General features: G+C 36.6%; 1 protein-coding gene across 1 annotated transcript in view; it reads right to left on the minus strand.

The window, feature by feature from the left end:
* The window catches only part of LOC148946861 (uncharacterized), a 270,490-nt gene that overhangs the window by 103,787 nt on the left and 144,849 nt on the right, over window positions 1-21,854 (minus strand). The window contains exons 4-5 of the mRNA XM_089096450.1: window positions 20,274-20,455; window positions 1,758-1,849 (exon numbers count right to left, since the gene is read on the minus strand). Of these exons, the coding sequence (XP_088952576.1) occupies window positions 1,758-1,849; window positions 20,274-20,455 (274 nt within the window). The remainder of the gene's footprint in view (window positions 1-1,757; window positions 1,850-20,273; window positions 20,456-21,854) is intronic.

Consider the following 21,854-nt stretch of genomic DNA (forward strand, 5'->3'; position numbering starts at 1 on the left):
TTAATTTACATTAATGATCTCGTTGATGGTCTTCATCCCCTTGTGCACCCTATTCCTTTTGCTGATGACAGTAACTTTTTCATTGCTGCAGTGGACCTGCCATCTGCCACTTCCCTAGCTCAAGGTCTTCTTGATAAAGTAAAAGATTTGTGCTGGTCAAATGGTATGACTCTCAACAGCCAAAAAAGTTTCAGTGTAAACGTCAGGACCCCTTATCGTATGAGAGACATAGGGAAGCCAATCACCCTGACTTAAGGGAATGATATTATACCACAAGCTGCTATGGTGAAATTTCTTGGTGTGTATCTAGACTGTTTTCTTTCCTTTAAACCTCATATAACTCACACCCATTCCCTTATCCTCCGCCAGTCTTCAATGTTGCACCGGGTTAACTCATTTCTTCTCCCAAATGTTATGCTTTCTCTTGATTATGCTTTTATTTATCCTTACCTTTCTTATTGCTGCTCTGTCTCGGGTAATACTAAAAAATCTCTTCTCTGCTCACTTCAAAGAGCCCAAAATAGGGCAGTGAAGGCTACTTTTCTTCTCCCTCGACTTTACCCTTCCTCTGATCTTTACAATGATATTGGAATAGCTCCGCTGGATCGTATTTTGGGTAAAAGTAATCTTTATTTAGCGCATTCTGCTTTTCTAGGTACACTTCCACCGCCTCTGCAGCAAATTTTTTCACGGACAGGCTCAGGTAGGTACTCTACTTTTTTACGTAGTTCTTCTCGTAGACTTATTTTGCCCAAACGTTCATCTGCAGCAGCCCAGAGGTCTCCTGTTTATAAATCAATTCAATTATGGAATTCAATCCCACCGGATGTCCCGTTATTTATGTCTGCAAAGGCAGTTTTTCGTCGTGTCTTATCAGTTTAGTAATTTCTCTCTCTCCTTCGTTTATTTTCCCTGTTTTCTTCTTTTCCTAGTGTTTCTCCTTTTTGTGTTTTTCCCTTATATATCGTTATTATTATTATTTTTTTTTTTTTTTTTTTTTACTGTATGGTAGTGTTTATTCTCTTTAATCTTTATTTCATATATATTGTTTGATTTAGGGTAATATTTATATTTTTTTTAGTGCTTTATTATTGTTTTGCATGGCCCACAACAAGCCAAGCTTCTTGGGCCAAATAATTTTTCTTTTTTTTTCTTTACGTTTGTAATAGTTTAGTATTAATAAAATGACTGATTGATTGATTGATTGATTGACTTTAATGAAAAAAAACAAAAAACAAATGATTGTGAATTGTCAGTTTAATATACAGATACTGATAGTTATTCCTTAAAGTTTTAATTATTTTTTATTTACTAATGTAAAATATTGAAAACATTTTAAACGTATTTTGTTTTCAGTAAACTGCAAACTGTGTTAAAATCCCAAATTACGAAGTACCCTGGTCTAAAGAAACAAAAAAAAAAAATTCTGCCCACAAACTTTTTGTTCAAATAATTTACAGTTAAAAAATTCCACGCATTTCATGAAAATACTGACTGTTTCGATGAAGTGGTATTTTTTTTAAGTATTGAAACCAAATACTATGTTTCCACAAATGATTCACTGTTTCTTATTTCTATTAAAAAATATAATTTATTTCAGTTCTTGTGTGCCCTATTTTGTCTTTTAGAATATCTGGCTCCATTTATAAACTGTCTATCTTCTACCTGAGATAAAGACAAAAAAAAAAAAAAAATATACTTTCCCCACTCGTTTATTTTAATCAATTTAATACTCCTAGAAAGGGAAAGAAACTCACCGAAATCGTACCAAAAGGAAAATCATATAAAGTAAGCTCTGATTCTTCTCCGTCTAAGAGGATCGAAACAGATTTTTCCTCTGCGTCGTCATCTAGAACAGAAAAAGTAAATCCTTCTAATTGCGGTATTTATAAGACAGCAGGGCCTGTATCATTAATTAAGAATATCGTTATAGTTCCTATCACCTAATATGTTCTTATTTGTTTCATTATAATTTCTCGGGCATGACTTTTTTCTGAGCTTTTTCTCTTGTTTCCCTAATGGATTAGTTGAGGTCAAGTCGATGTAGTGGGTTATTACAAAAACTAGCGGGGAAAATAACACATTTCTTCTTTTGACTCAGTAAATGAATTAGCAGTGATTTTTACGCAACGGGAAAAGATACAAAAAAGTACTTTTGATCTACGAGAAATGATTTAATTCCTACAATCCGTGACATTTTCTAAATGATAAAAAATGTTGACATTTTCTAAAAATATTTTAATGATCTTTGTCTCAAGGGATGGTGAAGTTGAATGCGCCTCTGAATATCTGAAACAATATTGGAAGGAATTAAGAATATCTTGTTGTTTTTTGTTACATTTTAAGATGGTTATAAAACTGGTCAAACAGTTCGTGGTAACGAACTGTAAGTAAGCAGCGATGTGGCTGAATAGTAACCGGAATTCAATGAAACAGAGTCGTGATAGCAGTAGATACATCAAAAGAATTAAGTTTGATGCATATTCAATATATGTAAAATACATCAAATTTAATTTTACCCATCAAAAGTTACGAGCCTGAGAAAACTTAGCCAATTTTTAAAAAATGGGGAACCCCCCCCCCCAAAGCATCAAGTGATCATAATAAAAATGACACCATCAGGTTCAGCATACCGAGGAACCTACTTTAAAGGTTTAAAGCTCCTATGCACAAAAATGTGGAATTTTGCATTTTTTGTCGGAATAAAGATCACGGATCCGATGCGTGTTTATTATTTTTTTTTCTTCAAATGGGTGATCGTATCTAACCAGTGGTCGCAGAAGATCAGAAGAGTACTCTTTGATCGTAAATCAAAAGTTCTAGTGCTTTTTTAAGTACCCAAAAATATTGGAGGGCAGCTAGCCCACCTCCCAAGCTCACTCCCCACTCCCCCTAAGACACCTGATAAAAGTTTTGAGATAGTCATTTTTTCATCATAGTGGGAAAATGTAATAAATATGTATTTGAGGATGACTTGACCCCCCAAAGTTCCTGGGGGAAGGGGTGCAAGCTATGAACTTTGCCCATTGTTTACACATAGTATTGGTTATTGGGAAGCACACAGACGTTTTTGAGGGGGATTATTCTGGTGGAGGGGGGATGGCAAAGGAGGGGATTTCCATGAAGGGATTTTTTATGGAGAAAGGGAATTTTCCATGATGGGGAACCGGATTTCCCAGCATTATTTAAAAGCGATCAGAAATTTAAAAATAACCTTTTTCCAACTGAAAGTGAAGAGCAATATTAAAACTTAAAACAAAAAGAAATTATTTCGCATATGAGGGGGTTCACCCTCTTCTCAATACCTCGCTCTTTACGCTGAAGTTTTTCTTAGAACTTTTAAAAGACCTTATAACTTTAACTAAGCGGCCTTTATGAGTCAGGAGTATTTCTTAAATAACTGGAACAGAAAATCAACCTTTAGCGTAAAGAGCGAGGTATTGGGGAGAGGGTGAACCCCCTCATAAGCGTAATAATTTCTGTTCGTTTTAAGCTTTAACGTTGCTCCTTACATTCAGCTGAAAAAAATTATTTTTTTATATTTATTTTGACCAAAAAGAACCTCGCAATGTGCCTGCTAGCTCCTATTGAAAACCATTTTTTTTTTTACTTCATTAAAGACAAATTAATAAAAAAATAGTCATTTCGCTGGCCATTTAGCCTCAGTAATAAAGCCTCATTTTAGCCTCATTTAGCCTCAGTAAAAGCAGGCACTGTGCCTGCTAGCTCCTAGTGAAAACCATTTTTTTTTACTTAATTAAAGACAAATTAATAAAAAAATAGTCATTTCGCTGGCCATTTAGCCTCAGTAATAAAGCCTCATTTTAGCCTCATTTAGCCTCAGTAATAGCAGGCAATGTGCCTGCTAGCTCCTATTGAAAACCATTTTTTTTTACTTCATTAAAGACAAATTAATAAAAAATAGTCATTTTGCTGGCCATTTAGCCTCAGTAATAAAGCCTCATTTTAGCCTCATTTAGCCTCAGTAATAGCAGGCAATGTGACTGCTATCTCCTATTGAAAAACATTTTTTTTTTTACTTCATTAAAGACAAATTAATAAAAAAATAGTCATTTCGCTGGCCATTTAGCCTCAGTAATAAAGCCTCATTTTAGCCTCATTTAGCCTCAGTAATAGCAGGCAATGTGCCTGCTAGCTCCTATTGAACACCATTTTTTTTTACTTCATTAAAGACAAATTAATAAAAAAATAGTCATTTTGCTGGCCATTTAGCCTCAGTAATAAAGCCTCATTTTAGCCTCATTTAGCCTCAGTAATAGCAGGCAATGTGCCTGCTAGCTCCTATTGAAAACCATTTTTTTTTTTACTTCATTAAAGACAAATTAATAAAAAAATAGTCATTTCGCTGGCCATTTAGCCTCAGTAATAAAGCCTCATTTTAGCCTCATTTAGCCTCAGTAATAGCAGGCAATGTGCCTGCTAGCTCCTATTGAAAACCATTTTTTTTTTTACTTCATTAAAGACAAATTAATAAAAAAATAGTCATTTCGCTGGCCATTTAGCCTCAGTAATAAAGCCTCATTTTAGCCTCATGTAGCCTCAGTAATAGCAGGCAATGTGCCTGCTAGCTCCTATTGAAAACCATTTTTTTTACTTCATTAAAGACAAATTAATAAAAAAATAGTCATTTCGCTGGCCATTTAGCCTCAGTAATAAAGCCTCATTTTAGCCTCATTTAGCCTCAGTAATAGCAGGCAATGTGCCTGCTAGCTCCTATTTAAAACCATTTTTTTTAATTCATTAAAGACAATTTAATAAAAAAATAGTCATTTCGCTGGCCATTGAGCCTCAGTAATAAAGCCTCATTTTAGCCTCATTTAGCCTCAGTAATAGCAGGCAATGTGCCTGCTAGCTCCTATTGAAAACCATTTTTTTTTACTTCATTAAAGACAAATTAATAAAAAAATAGTCATTTCGCTGGCCATTTAGCCTCAGTAATAAAGCCTCATTTTAGCGCATTTAGCCTCAGTAATAGCAGGCAATGTGCCTGCTAGCTCCTATTGAAAACCATTTTTTTTTTTACTTCATTAAAGACAAATTAATAAAAAAATAGTCATTTCGCTGGCCATTTAGCCTCAGTAATAAAGCCTCATTTTAGCCTCATTTAGCCTCAGTAATAGCAGGCAATGTGCCTGCTAGCTCCTATTGAAAACCATTTTTTTTTTACTTCATTAAAGACAAATTAATAAAAAAAATAGTCATTTCGCTGGCCATTTAGCCTCAGTAATTAAGCCTCATTTTAGCCTCATTTAGCCTCAGTAATAGCAGGCAATGTGCCTGCTAGCTCCTATTGAAAACCATTTTTTTTTTTACTTCATTAAAGACAAATTAATAAGAAAATAGTCATTTCGCTGGCCATTTAGCCTCAGTAATAAAGCCTTATTTTAGCCTCATTTAGCCTCAGTAATAGCAGGCAATGTGCCTGCTAGCTCCTATTGAAAACCATTTTTTTTTTACTTCATTAAAGACAAATTAATAAAAAAATAGTCATTTCGCTGGCCATTTAGCCTCAGTAATTAAGCCTAATTTTAGCCTCATTTAGCCTCAGTAATAGCAGGCAATGTGCCTGCTAGCTCCTATTGAAAATCATTTTTTTTTTACTTCATTAAATACAAATTAATAAAAAAATAGTCATTTCGCTGGCCATTTAGCCTCAGTAATAAAGCCTCATTTTAGCCTCATTTAGCCTCAGTAATAGCAGGCAATGTGCCTGCTAGCTCCTATTGAAAACCATTTTTTTTTACTTCATTAAAGACAAATTAATAAAAAAAATTGTCATTTCGCTGGCCATTTAGCCTCAGTAATAAAGCCTCATTTTAGCCTCATTTAGCCTCAGTAATAGCAGGCAATGTGCCTGCTAGCACCTATTGAAAACCATTTTTTTTTTACTTCATTAAAGACAAATTAATAAAAAAATAGTCATTTCGCTGGTCATTTAGCCTCAGTAATAAAGCCTCATTTTAGCCTCATTTAGCCTCAGTAATACCAGGCAATGTGCCTGCTAGCTCCTATTGAAAACCATTTTTTTTTTTACTTCATTAAAGACAAATTAATAAAAAAATAGTCATTTCGCTGGCCATTTAGCCTCAGTAATAAAGCCTCATTTTAGCCTCATTTAGCCTCAGTAATAGCAGGCAATGTGCCTGCTAGCTCCTATTGAAAACCATTTTTTTTTTTACTTCATTAAAGACAAATTAATAAAAAAATAGTCATTTCGATGGCCATTTAGCCTCAGTAATTAAGCCTCATTTTAGCCTCATTTAGCCTCAGTAATAGCAGGCAATGTGCCTGCTAGCTCCTATTGAAAACCATTTTTTTTTACTTCATTAAAGACAAATTAATAAAAAAATAGTCATTTCGCTGGCCATTTAGCCTCAGTAATAAAGCCTCATTTTAGCCTCATTTAGCCTCAGTAATAGCAGGCAATGTGCCTGCTAGCTCCTATTGAAAACCATTTTTTTTTTTACTTCATTAAAGACAAATTAATAAAAAAATAGTCATTTCGCTGGCCATTTAGCCTCAGTAATAAAGCCTCATTTTAGCCTCATTTAGCCTCAGTAATAGCAGGCAATGTGCCTGCTAGTTCCTATTGAAAACCATTTTTTTTTTTACTTCATTAAAGACAAATTAATAAAAAAATAGTCATTTCGCTGGCCATTTAGCCTCAGTAATAAAGCCTCATTTTAGCCTCATTTAGCCTCAGTAACAGCAGGCAATGTGCCTGCTAGCTCCTATTGAAAACCATTTTTTTTACTTCATTAAAGACAAATTAATAAAAAAATAGTCATTTCGCTGGCCATTTAGCCTCAGTAATAAAGCCTCATTTTAGCCTCATTTAGCCTCAGTAATAGCAGGCAATGTGCCTGCTAGCTCCTATTGAAAACCATTTTTTTTACTTCATTAAAGACATTTTAATAAAAAAATAGTAATTTCGCTGGCCATTGAGCCTCAGTAATAAAGCCTCATTTTAGCCTCATTTAGCCTCAGTAATAGCAGGAATTGTGCCTGCTAGCTCCTATTGAAAACCATTTTTTTTTACTTCATTAAAGACAAATTAATAAAAAAATAGTCATTTCGCTGGCCATTTAGCCTCAGTAATAAAGCCTCATTTTAGCCGCATTTAGCCTCAGTAATAGCAGGCAATGTGCCTGCTAGCTCCTATTGAAAACCATTTTTTTTTTTACTTCATTAAAGACAAATTAATAAAAAAATAGTCATTTCGCTGGCCATTTAGCCTCAGTAATAAAGCCTCATTTTAGCCTCATTTAGCCTCAGTAATAGCAGGCAATGTGCCTGCTAGCTCCTATTGAAAACCATTTTTTTTTTTAATTCATTAAAGACAAATTAATAAAAAAAATAGTCATTTCGCTGGCCATTTAGCCTCAGTAATTAAGCCTCATTTTAGCCTCATTTAGCCTCAGTAATAGCAGGCAATGTGCCTGCTAGCTCCTATTGAAAACCATTTTTTTTTTTACTTCATTAAAGACAAATTAATAATAAAATAGTCATTTCGCTGGCCATTTAGCCTCAGTAATAAAGCCTCATTTTAGCCTCATTTAGCCTCAGTAATAGCAGGCAATGTGCCTGCTAGCTCCTATTGAAAACCATTTTTTTTTTACTTCATTAAAGACAAATTAATAAAAAAATAGTCATTTCGCTGGCCATTGAGCCTCAGTAATAAAGCCTCATTTTAGCCTCATTTAGCCTCCGTAATAGCAGGCAATGTGCCTGCTAGCTCCTATTTAAAACCATTTTTTTTTTACTTCATTAAAGACAAATTAATAAAAAAATAGTCATTTCGCTGGCCATTTAGCCTCAGTAATAAAGCCTCATTTTAGCCTCATTTAGCCTCAGTAATAGCAGGCAATGTGCCTGCTAGCTCCTATTGAAAACCATTTTTTTTTACTTCATTAAAGACAAATTAATAAAAAAAATTGTCATTTCGCTGGCCATTTAGCCTCAGTAATAAAGCCTCATTTTAGCCTCATTTAGCCTCAGTAATAGCAGGCAATGTGCCTGCTAGCACCTATTGAAAACCATTTTTTTTACTTCATTAAAGACAAATTAATAAAAAAATAGTCATTTCGCTGGTCATTTAGCCTCAGTAATAAAGCCTCATTTTAGCCTCATTTAGCCTCAGTAATACCAGGCAATGTGCCTGCTAGCTCCTATTGAAAACTATTTTTTTTTTTACTTCATTAAAGACAAATTAATAAAAAAATTGTCATTTCGCTGGCCATTGAGCCTCAGTAATAAAGCCTCATTTTAGCCTCATTTAGCCTCAGTAATAGCAGGCAATGTGCCTGCTAGCTCCTATTGAAAACCATTTTTTTTTCTTCATTAAAGACAAATTAATAAAAAATAGTCATTTCGCTGGCCATTTAGCCTCAGTAATAAAGCCTCATTTTAGCCTCATTTAGCCTCAGTAATAGCAGGCAATGTGCCTGCTAGCTCCTATTGAAAACAATTTTTTTTTTACTTCATTAAAGAAAAATTAATAAAAAAATAGTCATTTCGCTGGCCATTTAGCCTCAGTAATAAAGCCTCATTTTAGCCTCATTTAGCCTCAGTAATAGCAGGCAATGTGCCTGCTAGCTCCTATTGAAAACCATTTTTTTTTTTACTTCATTAAAGACAAATTAATAAAAAAATAGTCATTTCGCTGGCCATTTAGCCTCAGTAAAAAAAAAAGAGGCGACTCATCTAATAATGTCTCGTGGATGGCCCTGGCTCTTTTACTGTACCATACCTGACACTAATGGTCTCAGGAAAAATAATTGGGCCAACTGGTTGAGCATGCCGGGCTTAGATTGTTAAGACTGTTATCCAAGTTTAAATAACCTGTCACTTACTACGTTTTGAATAAACACAACCGAAAGATCCCTTTAATCCTCCGATAGACAGTTGATAATTTTACTAAGAGTAAAAAAAATAAAGAACAGACAGCTCTGTTGAGCGCAATAATCTAATTTTGTAGGCGGAAAACAAGCTTATTTATAGTTTACTTAGTTTGCTTAATCTTTGTACTATGGTGGCGCAAAAAGTGTCAGGGAGGACATGTAGCTATAACATGTGCACCATAAAACGATATTTCAGCCTGGCAAGAGAACTATTTTAGAGAGTTGTAAAGTTAGAACTTTTGTCGTTTCCTAGGAAGCTTCCACGTGTTTGACAAGGGTCGAAGTCAGAAAGAACTTTTGAAGGAGTATTTGGTGACAAACAAAGGAGGCTTTTGAAGTATCGCAAAGTTTCCTGAGTGCCTTGGCCTGAGCAAGGCACTTAGACTGAAGGATTTTAGAGTAGATTTTAGTTTATAAGCTCTTTCCTAGAATGATTTTATTGACATTCCCAAAATTGTTTTTATAATTTTACTGAATTTGGCCAGCATTTCTTGGAAAACATTCTCATCCAGAAGCTTCATATTTTTGTGGACACCGAATTGCATTGCACCGAAATTGTTACAAAATCAGAGACAACGCTACAGCGTTGCCTATAGTAAAGAGCCATAAGGCTTCAATGTTTTATTGTGATATTTTTTTTTCCCAGAGGTGCTTCATATAAACTTCTGAGGAGGCTCATTGGATTTGAAACCGAAAGTTCTAGTTCCCTATAAAAAAATCAAAAATTATCGAAGTCCCCCCTTAATGCTTTTCCCCCAAATGCTTCGGATCAAAATTTTAAATAGCAATTTTGTTCAAAATAGTCTGAAGGTCAAATAACTATTCTGTCTCGTGTAACCCTCTTTTTAAGAGTATAAAGTGATCAGAGGGTGATCAACCCCCTCCCCCAAAACTCTTTGTTCCCCAAAAGCATCCGATAATTTTTTTTAGATAGCCATTTTTAAATAATCCACAATGAAAATAATTGTGTCTCCAGGATCGACAGAACCCCCCAGAGCCCACAGGGCAAGGGTTGAAAGTTATACAAGTTGCCAATCGTTAACATACAAGATTTTTATGGAAGAGGTGGTCGTGAAACCCTTGCAGAGATTCTCATACAATTGGAAATCTAGAGTTATAGTTCCCTTTTTAAGAGTCCAAAGTGATCGAAAGACAGCCCCCCTTCCTCGTCCTTTTCCCCAAAATCCATCCGATCAAAATTTTGAGAAAGCCATTTTGTTCAAAATAGTCCAAAGGTCAAATAACAGCCCCCAAGCCCGTGTGGCACGGGTTGTAAGTTATAAAAGCTGTCCATTGTTAAAATATAATTTTTATATGGAAGAAGTGGTCGAATGAACTTTGGAGGAGGCTCATTCGATTCAAAATCAAAAGTTATAGTTCCCTTTTAAGAGTCAAAAGTGATTTGACAGCAACCACTCCATCCCCTCCTACTCCACCCTTAACTCCCCAAATACATCAGATCAGAATATTGAGACAGCCATTTACGTCAAAAGGTCAAATAAGTATGCCTCCAAGGTTGAACCCCTCCCATCTTCCGGGCTAAGGGCTATAAGCTATGCAAGTTCCCCATTGTTAACAGTTGACATATAAGGATTTTTCATGGGCAGCTTCGTATCGAAGGAGTTGTCGTAAAAAATTCAGAAAGGGCTCATTCGATTGGAAATTGAAGTAGCTAGTGCCCTTTTTAATAGTCGAAATTAGATTGGAGGCCAACTAGCCCTTCCCACGCCCATAATTCCCCCAAACACATCCAATCAAAATTTTGAGATAGCCATTTTGTTCGGCGTAGTTGATTTCCGCATAAAAAATATGTTTTTGAGGAGGACACTCCCCTACAACCCTTGGGGCAAGGGTTTTAAGTTGTGCCCTGGGGCATAAGAGGTTTTTATAGAAGGCGTTGTCCAAGAAACTTCAAAAACGGCTCATTCAATTCCAAATTTAAAGGGCTAGTGCCCTTTTTAATAGTCTAAAGTGATTAGAGGGCAATTAGCCCCCCCCCACGCCCATCATACCCCCAAACACATCCAATCAAAATTTTGAGATATCCATTCTGTTCAGCGTAGTTGATTTCCGGGTAGAAAATATCTTTTTGAGGTGGAGACTCCCCCACAACCCTCGGGGCAAGGGTTGTAAGTTATGCCCTGGGGGCATCTAAGGTTTTTATAGAAGGCGTTGTCGTAGAAGCTTCAAAAAGGGCTCACTCGTTTGGGAATTTAAAGGGCTAGTGCTCTTTTTGATAATCGAAAGTGATTGGAGGGCAATTAGCCCCCCTCCCCCCCACGCCCACCTTTTCCCCAAACACATCCAATCAAAATTTTGAGATAACCATTTTGTTCAGCGTAGTTGATTTCCAGATAGAAAATATGTGTTTGAGGAGGGGCATATAAGATTTTATAGCAGGCGTTCTCGTAATAACTTCGAAAAGGGCTCATTCGATTAAAAATTGGAGTAGCTAGTGCCCTTTTTAATAATCAAAAGTGATTGGAGGGCAACTATCCCCCCACGCCCATCAATCCCCCAAACATATTTAATTAAAATTTTGAGATAGCGATTTTGTTCAGCGTAGTTGATTTCTAAAGATAAAATATGTTTTTGAAGAGGACACTCCCCCTACAAACCTCGGGGCAAGGGTTGTAAGTTATGCCCTGGGGGCATATAAGGTTTTTATAGATGGATTTGTCGTAGAAACTTCAAAAAAGGCTCGTTCGATTGGAAATTCAAAGGACTAATGCCATTTTTAATAGTTTAAAGTGATAGGAGGGCAACTAACCTCCCTCTCATGCTAATCATTTCCCCAAAAACATCCAATAAAAATATTGAAATAGCTACAATATGCAAACTTGTTTTAAGTTCTTTAATGTTGGTCTTCTATGAGGAAACACCACTCACAGCCTTCAGGGCAGGGATTGTAAGTTATGCCCTGGGGACATATAAAGTTTTTATAGAACGCGTTGTCATAGAAACTTCAAAAAGGGCTCATTCGATTAGAAATTGAAATGACTAGTGCCCTTTTCAATAGTCAAAAGTTGTTGGAGGGCAACTAGCCCCCCCCCCCCCCGACGCCCATCATTCCCCCAAACACATCCAATAAAAATTTTGATATAGCCATTTTGTTCAGCATAGTTGATTTCCAAATAGAAAATGTATTTTGAGGGGGACACTCCCCCACAACCCACGGGGCAAGGGTTATAAGTTATGCCCTAGGGGCATCTAAGGTTTTTACAGAAGGTGTTGTCTTAGAAATTTCAAAAGAGGCTCATTCCATTGTAATTTGAAAGGGCTAGTGCCCTTTTTATTAGTCGAAACTGATTGGAGGGCAACTAGCCCCCCGACGCCACGCCCATAATTCCTCCAAACACATCCAATAAAAATTTTGAGATATCCATTTTGTTCAGCGTAGTTGATTTCCACATAGAAAATATATTTTGAGGAGGACACTCCCCCACAGCCCTCAGGGCAAGGGTTTTAAGTTATGCCCTGGGGGCATGTAAGGTTCTTATAGAAGGCGTTGTCGTAGAAATTTCGAAAAGGGCTCATTCGATTAAAAATTGGAGTATCTAGTATCTTTTTAATAGTCGAAAGTGATTGGAGGGCAACTAGCCCCCCCACGCCCATCATCCCCCAAACACATCCAATCAAAATTTTGCGATAGCCATTTTGTTCAGCGTACTTAATTTCCAGATAGAAAATATCTTTTTGAGGAGGATACTCCCCCACAACCCTCGGGGCAAGGGTTTGAAGTTATACCCTGGGGGCATCTAAGGTTTTATAGAAAATGTTGTCATAGAAACTTCAAAAAAGGCTCATTTGATTGGAAATTCAAAGGGCTAGTGCCCTTTTTAATAGTCGAAAGTGATTGGAGGGCAACTAGCCCCCCCCCCGCCCATCATTCCCCCAAACACATCCAATCAAAATTTTGAGATAGCCATTTTGTTCAGCGTAGTTGATTTCCAGATAGAAAATATGTTTTTCAGAAGGACACTCCCCAGCAATCCTTGGGGCAAGGGTTTTAAGTTATGCCCTGGGGGCATATAAGGTTTTTATAGAAGGTATTGTCGTAGAAACTTCAAAAAAGGCTTATTTGATTGGAAATTCGAAGGGCTAATACCCTTTTTAATAGTCTAAAGTGATTAGAGGGCAACTAGCCCCCCCCCCACGACCATCATTCCCTCAAACAGATCCAATCAAAATTTTGAGATAGCCATTTTGTGCAGCGTAGTTGATTTCCAGATAGAAAATATATTTTTGAGGAGGACACTTCCCCACAATGTTCAGGGCAAGGGTTGTAAGTTATGCCCTGGGGGCATCTAAGGTTTTTATAGAAGGCGTTGTCATAAAAGCTTCAAAAAAGGCTCATTCGATTGGGAATTTAAAGGGCTAGTGCTCTTTTTGATAGTCAAAAGTGATTGGAGGGTAATTAGCCCCCCGCCCCCCCCCACTCACCTTTTTCCCCAACACATCCAATCAAAATTTTGAGATAACCATTTTGTTCAGCGTAGTTGATTTCCAGATAGAAAATATGTTTTTGAGGAGGACACTCCCCTACAACCCTCGAAGCAAGGGTTTCAAGTTATGCCCCTGGGGCATATAAGGTTTTTATAGCAGGCGTTGTCGTAGAAACTTCTAAAAGGGCTCATTCGATTAAAAATTGGAGTAGCTAGAGCCCTTTTTAATAGTCAAAAGTGATTGGAGGGCAACTATCCCCCCACGCCCCTCAATCCCCCAAACATATTTAATTAAAATTTTGAGACAGCCATTATGTTCAGCGTAGTTAATTTCTAAATAGAAAATATGTTTTTGAGGAGGACACTCCCCCTGCAAACCTCGGGGCAAGGGTCGTAAGTTATGCCCTGGGGGCATATAAGGTTTTTATAAAAGGATTTGTTGTAGAAACTTCAAAAAAGACTCATTCGATTGGAAATTCAAAGGGCTAGTGCCCTTTTTAATAGTCGAAAGTGATTGGAGGGTAACTAACCGCCCTCTCACGCCAACCTTTTCCCCAAACACATCCAATCAAAATTTTGAGATAGCCACATTATTCAACGTAGTTTTAAGTTCTGTAAATTAGGTCTTTGAGGATGACAACCCCCTCACAGCCCTCAGGTCAAGGGTTGTAAGTTATGCCCTGGATGCATATAAAGTTTTTATAGAACGCGTTGTCATAGAAACTTCAAAAAAGGCTGATTCAATTAGAAATTGAAATGACTAGTGCCCTTTTTAATAGTCAAAAGTGACTGGAGGGCAACTAGCCCCCCCGACGCCCATTATTCCCCTAAACACATCCAATAAAAATTTCGAGATAGCCATTTTGTTCAGCATAGTTGATTTCCTAATAGAAAATATCTTTTTGAGGGGGACACTCCCCCACAACACACGGGGAGAGGGTTATAAGTTATGCCCTAGGGGCATATAAGGTTTTTACAGAAGGTGTTGTGGTAGAAATTTCAAAAGAGGCTCTCTCCATTGTAAATTCAAAGGGCTAGTGCCCTTTTTAATAGTCGAAAGTGATTGGCGGGCCACTAGCCCCCCCGGGCCCATCATTCCCCTAAACACATCCAATCAAAATTTTGAGGTATCCATTTTGTTCAGCGTAGTTGATTTCCACATAGAAAATATCTTTTTGAGGAGGACACTCCCCCATAGCCCTCAGGGCAAGGGTTTTAAGTTATGCCCTGGGGGCATGTAAGGTTCTTATAGAAGGCGCTGTCCTAGAAATTTCGAAAAGGGCTCATTCGAATAAAAATTGGAGTATCTAGTATCTTTTTAATAGTCGAAAGTGATTGGAGGGCAACTAGCCCCCCCACGCCCATCATCCCCCAAACACATCCAATCAAAATTTTCAGATAGCCATTTTGTTCAGCGTAGTTAATTTCCAGATAGAAAATATCTTCTTGAGGATGACACTCCTCCACAACCCTCGGGGCAAGGGTTTGAAGTTATGCCCTATGGGTATATAAGGTTTTTATAGAAAATGATGCCATAGAAACTTCAAAAAAGGATCATTCGATTGGAAATTCAAAAGGATAGTACCCTTTTGAATAGTTAAAAATTATCGGCGGGCACCTTGCCCCCCCCCCCGCCCCGCAGTCGCCCCCACCCATCCCATCAAAATTTTAGATAACCATTTTGTTCAGCGTAGTAGATTTCCAGATAGAAAGTATATTTTTCAGGAGGACACTCCCCTAAAACCCTCGGGGCAAGGGTTTTAAGTTATGCCCTGGGGGCATAAAAGGTTTTTATAGAAGGCGTTGTCGTAGAAACTTCAAAAAAGGCTCATTCGATTGTAAATTCAAAGGGCTAGTGCCCTTTTTAATAGTCTAAAGTGATTGGAGGGCAACTAGCCCCCCCCCCCCACGCCCATCATTCCCTCAAACACATACAATCAAAATTTTGAGATACCCATTTTGTTCAGCGTAGTTAATGTACAGATAGAAAAAATGTTTTTGAGGAGGATACTTCCCCACAAACCTCAGGGCAAGGATTTTAAGTTATGCCCTGGGGGCATATAAGGTTTTTATAGAAGGCGTTGTCGTAGAAACTTCAAAAAAGGCTCATTCAATTGGAAATTCAAAGGCCTAGTGCCCTTTTTAAGGTACGCCCATCATTCCTCCAAACACATCCAATCAAAATTTTGAGATCACAGCCCCCTCACAGCCCTCAGGACAAGGGTTGTGAGTTATACTCTGGGGGCATATGAAGTTTTTATAGAACCCGTTGTTGTAGAAACTTCAAAAAGGGCTCATTCGATTAGAAATTGAAATGGCGTGTGCCCTTTTTAATAGTCGAAAGTAATTGGAAGGCAACTAACACCCCTTCAACGCCCACCATTTCCCCGAACACATCCAATCAAAACTTTGAGATAGCCATTTTGTTCCACGCAGTTAAAGTTCAGGAAATTATACCTTTGAGCAGGACACTCCCCCCACAGTCTTCAAAGAAAGGGTTATAAGTTATGCCCTGAGTAATATAAGCTTTAATTGAAATCTTTGTCGTAGAAACTTGAAAAACGGCTAATTCAATTGGAAATTCAAAGGTCTAGTGCCCTTTTTAATAGTCAAAAGTGATTTGAGGGCAACTAGTCCTCCTCTCTCGCCAACCTTTTCCCCAAAGACATTCAATCAAAATTTTTAGATTGCCATTTTGTTCAGTGTTGTGGATTTCCAGATAGAAATTATATTTTTGAGGAGAACACTCCCCCACAGCCCTTAGGGCAAGGGTTGTAAGCTATGCCCTGGGGGCACATAAGGTTTTTATAGAACGTATTGTCGTTGAAAATTCGAAAAGGGCTCATTTGATTGGAAACTGAAATGGCTAATCTCCTTTTTAATAGTTAAAATTGATTGAAAAGCAACTAACACCCCTTCAACGCCCACCATTTCTCCAAACACATCCAGTCAAAAGTTTTAGATAGCCATTTTGATCCACGTAGTTTAAAGTTTAGGAAATTATGCCTTTGAGCAGGACACTCCCCCCACAGTCTTCAGGGCAAGGGTTATAAGTTGTGCCCTAGGGGCATATAAGGTTTTTATTGAAATATTTGTCGTAGAAACTTGAAAAATGGCTCATTCGATTGGAAATTCAAAGGGCTAGTGCTCTTTATAATAGTCAAAAGTGATTTGATGGCAACTAGCCCCCCCCCTCTCATGCCCACTTTTTCCCCAAACACATCCAATCCAAATTTTTAGATAACCATTTTATTCATCGCAGTTGAAAGTTTTCGAAATTAGGTCTTTAAGGATGACAACCCATCCCAAAAATACAAATGAATGTGCATTGTCAGTTTAATATACATATGCTGATATTTAGTAATCAAAACGTTAATTTTCTTTGATTTATCAAAGTTATTAAAATAAAAACATTTAGATTTTTTTCAGTAGTTGCAAATTATGTTCTGGCCTTGGGAAGGCATAGGGGTTTTGAGCCCAACTTATGTAAATTTCTGCTCGTTATGAGTTTGACTCGGTTATGTATTGTAATTTCTCTTCGTTTTGGGTTTCATTTATTTATCGATGCTGATTTGTGGTAGCTTCACGTTTAGTAAATAATTATATTCTATTTTTGCTCATTTTTGGTTTAATGGAGTTCTTTACTTTTCTTTGAAAAACTTATTTTGTGGAAAAAGTTTTTTAAATTAATTATTGGTAAAAAGGGTATGTTCGGCCCTGGGTCTCCAAAAAGAATTATCGGTACTAAGGTGAAACTTTAAGAAAATGTTGAGAGGGATTCACAATCAAAACACACTATGTGCTATCAAGTTGTAAAAAGGGAATATCAGCAACACCGAAGGAGCGGCTAAGGGTATTAAGGTGAAAATTTGGAGGTATGTTGAAACGTTGGAAAAAGATTGGAAGGCAAACAGCCGTCCTCCTTGCCCTGTTTAGTTACCCCTCTGCACAACACCGATCGAATTTAGGGAATTGTCGTTTTGTTCAAACTAGTCAAAAGGTCTAATAGCTAGACTTCCAAGGATGCTATGCAACCCCATTTCCCCGGTGCAAGGATTGTAAATTATGCAATTTGCCCTTTGTTTATACCCAGGATACATCACCAGAAAAGGGAAAATTTTTGATTCTGGGCTCATCCAGAAATGCTAAAGACATTAAGGTGAAACTTTGGGGTATGTAAAGAGGTATGTTGTATTAAATAAAAAGGCACTATGTGCATCCAGTTTATCAAAACGAGGATCTGCAATATTTTAAGAACACCTGGAGGTATTAAGTCGTAACTTTCAGGATAGATCGAGGAAGATATTGAAAAGTGGCTGAAGGGCCGCCAGCCCCCTCCCATGCCTTTTTGTTACCGTCCCTCCTAAAAAATCTGATCAAATTTTTAAACATACATCTTGTTAAAAATAGTCAAAAGCTAAATTAACTATGCCTATGGGGATGAACATAAGCCCCCACCGTCTTGGAGAGGGATGCCAAACAAAATAAAATACATTGTGTGCGTGCTGATTGTCAGAAGTGCGTACCATCAATATATAAGGAACGGCTGACGGTATTAAGTTGAAAACTTCGGGAGATGCTGAGAGGGGTGTTGAGGGGCTATTGAAAGGCAGCCAGCCCCCTTGTCTGTTTTAGATGCTCGATTCCCTCCCCACTAATCAAATTTTTGAAAAAAAGAATTTGTTCAAAACAGTCAAAAAGTCTAGTAGCTATGCCTCCGGGAGATGCAATGCCCCCATAGCCCCCAAGGCAAGGATTATAGACTATGCCATTTGCGCTTTGTTACATGCAGGATTGATAATTAGGAACTGGGGGGATGTTTGACTCTAGGTGTGTTTGGAAAGATTAAGAGTAGTAATGTGAAACTTCAGGGAATGTTGAGGGGCATGTTAAACGAAATCTAAAGAGACTTTGTGCGTCCTCTTTATCAAAAAGGCTGTATCTGCAGTATAACAAGAACAGCTGGGCATTAAGTTTAAACTTTCACGGCATATTGAGGAGGATGTTAAAAAGTGGCCAAAGACCAGCCAGTCCCCCTCCCATTCCATTTTTAGCTACCTAATCTGCAAAGATATCTCAACAAAATTTTGGAATGGCCATTTGGAATTCACACAGGGTGTTTTATTCTGAACTGTAATTCTATCGTTAAGGGTTTTCGACAGTAGTAATTTCAAGGGTATATATTTCATTTATACTTGACGTCATTTTGAAGGGCCTCGGGCTCTTCTGAAACATTCAAAAATATATGTTCACAATTAGACACCATTGTTCAGCTGAATGTGAATTAAAGGTGGGATTCATAAGTTTATGTTATGTTATTTGTGAATTTTTTCCCACTAGACAATTTTGTAGAAAACGGGTTTTTTTTAATTTTATTGACTTTAGGCTGTTGTTTGTTCTTTGTAAGGTTGCAGGTATTGCTGCAACCGTGATGGACAGTAGGCTATTCATGGTTCTATGGATGCTATTCGTGACACCTTGAATTTCCATTTTGGCTCATTGTCATTGATTGATTTCACTCTTCTGTTGTCTTGGAAGAAAAACAAACATGCCTTAATGGCGCTAACAACGACAGAGCTTGAAAACAAAAGCTTTCTAAAAACAACAAATAAATTGGACATTAAAGACATAGGGATTTTACACTAATAATAAAAAGAATCTCGGTTGTGGTGTTCACCTGAACAGGCTATTGAAAAAACAATAACATTCCAACCAAACTGAAAATTTTCCTGTGATACTAAACTCTGTCTATATATGATTAGTAAGAACTTTGTCTTTATATATTAGGGATTATAGCTAGAAGTAGTAGGCTACATAGAGGCGTAGTAGAGAGTTTTTTTTCTATGTTGATTAGTTTGAAAGTTAAGCCTTTTTTTCAATTTCCAGTAGTGTTAGGTATTTTTTAATATTGTCCTTTTTCCACAAGCCAAATTAATTATTAAGCTGTATTTATTCAATTCTCTGCTCAAGCTTAGTGACAGAAAAGAAAAAAAAATTGTCTAGAGGCTCTGGAGCATTTAAGAGCTGTGGCTGAAGCTTCAAACAATTAAAAAAAAAATTTTGTTTTATTATTTTTACTTTTCTGAGAATTGAGTGAGTTTTTGTTGTTATTTTGACACGTTTCAAATGAATGAAAAAATTATCTGAAGCTAGTAAATAAAATACTCGAAGCCCAAGCAATGAAAAATTTTAGAAGCAAAAGCTTTCTATAATCAAAATAAATAAAACAGGCAATGATAATATTTCATGCTGCTTCTAAGTAAGGCTTGGGGACAAAGGTAGCCATAGAAGGATATTTTGTGGGTATTTTTTATCACAGTAAAACAATATGTTTCACAAGGTTCCAAAACAGTATGTTTTCGATACTTCTTTTTCATTATTGTCATTTCTGAAAATGTTATTAATGCTCTGTAATTTCAGTGACATGGTTAAATTGTGATTCTTCCTTCAACAATACAAAACAAAAAAAGTGTAAAATCATCATCTTTACGGAAGAGGAAATTTGATAGGATGTACATCTTCATATTGCCAACGATACATTTTCTTTTGCTTTTATTTGTACCTTTTTTTCAAAGATTTTGCAAAATCAGTTCCATTTTCCGTAAATGCTATTAACTTCTTTGGTTTCTTTCAAACAATATATAATAAAAGATAAACAAACAATGATTGGTGGTGATACAAGAACTGCTGAGATTACCAGCAGCCGCTCGCTTGAGAACGCCAGAAGTTGTTCACTTAAGATTTGATCCTTCTTTCTTTTTGAAATGCTTTTCAATAAAGAACATTCCAAAATCTATGCTAAAGCTCAATCCTACTCTCTACAAAAATCAAATGAAAGTAGAATTCGTATTGCCAAACACAGAAATATTTACACAAAAAACTCAAAAGGAAACCGTAGAGCACTTACCAAATGATGTCTCATAGGCATTCAGGTATTCAGAGGTCATGAACTGTCTTGTTAAGGCAGTTTTACCAACACCCGTTGCACCGATCATCAAAACTCGATATGGGGTTCGTTGGATGTCTTCGCTAACCGATGAGCATCGAGAAGACGGGGCATTAGTTGAAGATGGTGTTATGTTTTCTGTACTAGAATATAAAAAAATATGGGTATTATTGCATTACTAGTGAAGTACTTTTCTGACGTGTTTTTTTTCCACTCGAATTTTTCAAACAAGAAATTCTGTTTTTCAGTAATTCAAAATGAATTATGGCGCTACCAGCTATTTCATCGTGTTTCAACAATAAATAATTACCAAATTTATGAGTTTTCATGCATGCATAAAGATGCGAATACTTAAGCAATTCTATCATAAAAAGAGGAATAGGCAACTGCCTCATGTTTACCCTTAGAGAATCCGGTGATATTCCTTATAGAACTTGAGCCGAAGCCTTGCTTTACCTACCAAACTGAAACTCTCCAGTTACGGTTTCAAGCACCTATCTTAACTTAAACACTCTAGGTTATAACTCTCCTAAACTTGGAAGTATGTTGTGGCACGAACAAGAAACTTTCAAGAGTATATCTAGGGCTTAAACAGACATGAGTTGTCCTACAGTTGATTTAAAGCATGCAAAGAGAGAAATAAGTTTTTCTTAGGAACCAGAAGTAGTAAAGTGGTCCATGGCTTGAGAGAAGAGGATTCTAAGCAAGAATTCTTTTATTTTTGATAGGCATGACATGTCTTCTGGAAATCCTTCTAGCATTACAAGTAGGAAAAGTGTGGAATTTCAAACAGATCTGTTCGGTTGGGCCTGAGATCACTTGCTGAAACTTTATTTTCAAAGCACAACAGTTTTTACAACTAGTGAGAAGTCATTCCTCTCAATTTTTGTCTTTCTTTATTCTTGTTCCACAAGCCATGGTCTTATCTTCTTGTCTCAGTAAACAAGGGTATCAAGTTGAAAAACATGAAGGAGCTCTCAATAGGTTTTTCAAGTGCCTTGCAAATATAGATCTAAAGCTTCGAGGTTTTTTCATTAGTCAATTAATTTAAAAATCGAGGTTGATTTTGTAAAGTTAGTTCGTGACAATGTCTGAATAGGTAAAAAAAAATTATCACAAATGTTCTTTAAGACAGTTCGGCAATTCTTTAAATTTGGGTAATATAGCTGATCGTATTGCCCTCCAATCACTTTCTTCTATTGAAAATGGCAATAGATTTTTCAATTTCTTGTCAAATGAGCCGTTTTCGAAGTTTCTAAGATAACTCCTTCTATACGAACTGCCCTGTCCTAATAAAAATAATACATTGCGCCCACATCGCTCTTTATTTAGGCAGCACCATTGCGCTGCCTATGATTTGTGCTATCACTTACTGAAAAAATACTTCACTTACTGAATTTGCACTTCACTTACTGAAGTGCAACTTTCAGTAAAGTTGCACTTTACTGAAAAAATATAAATGTTTTTACTTTTATAACTTTAATCAAATAAATAATATTAATATTTTGATTACTAAATATCAGTATATGTATATTAATTTGT

This window comes from Artemia sp. Qi Xiang Cuo, chromosome 11 (genome assembly GCF_049724085.1).
Source record: "Artemia sp. Qi Xiang Cuo chromosome 11, ASM4972408v1, whole genome shotgun sequence".
NCBI lineage: Eukaryota > Metazoa > Arthropoda > Branchiopoda > Anostraca > Artemiidae > Artemia > Artemia sp. Qi Xiang Cuo.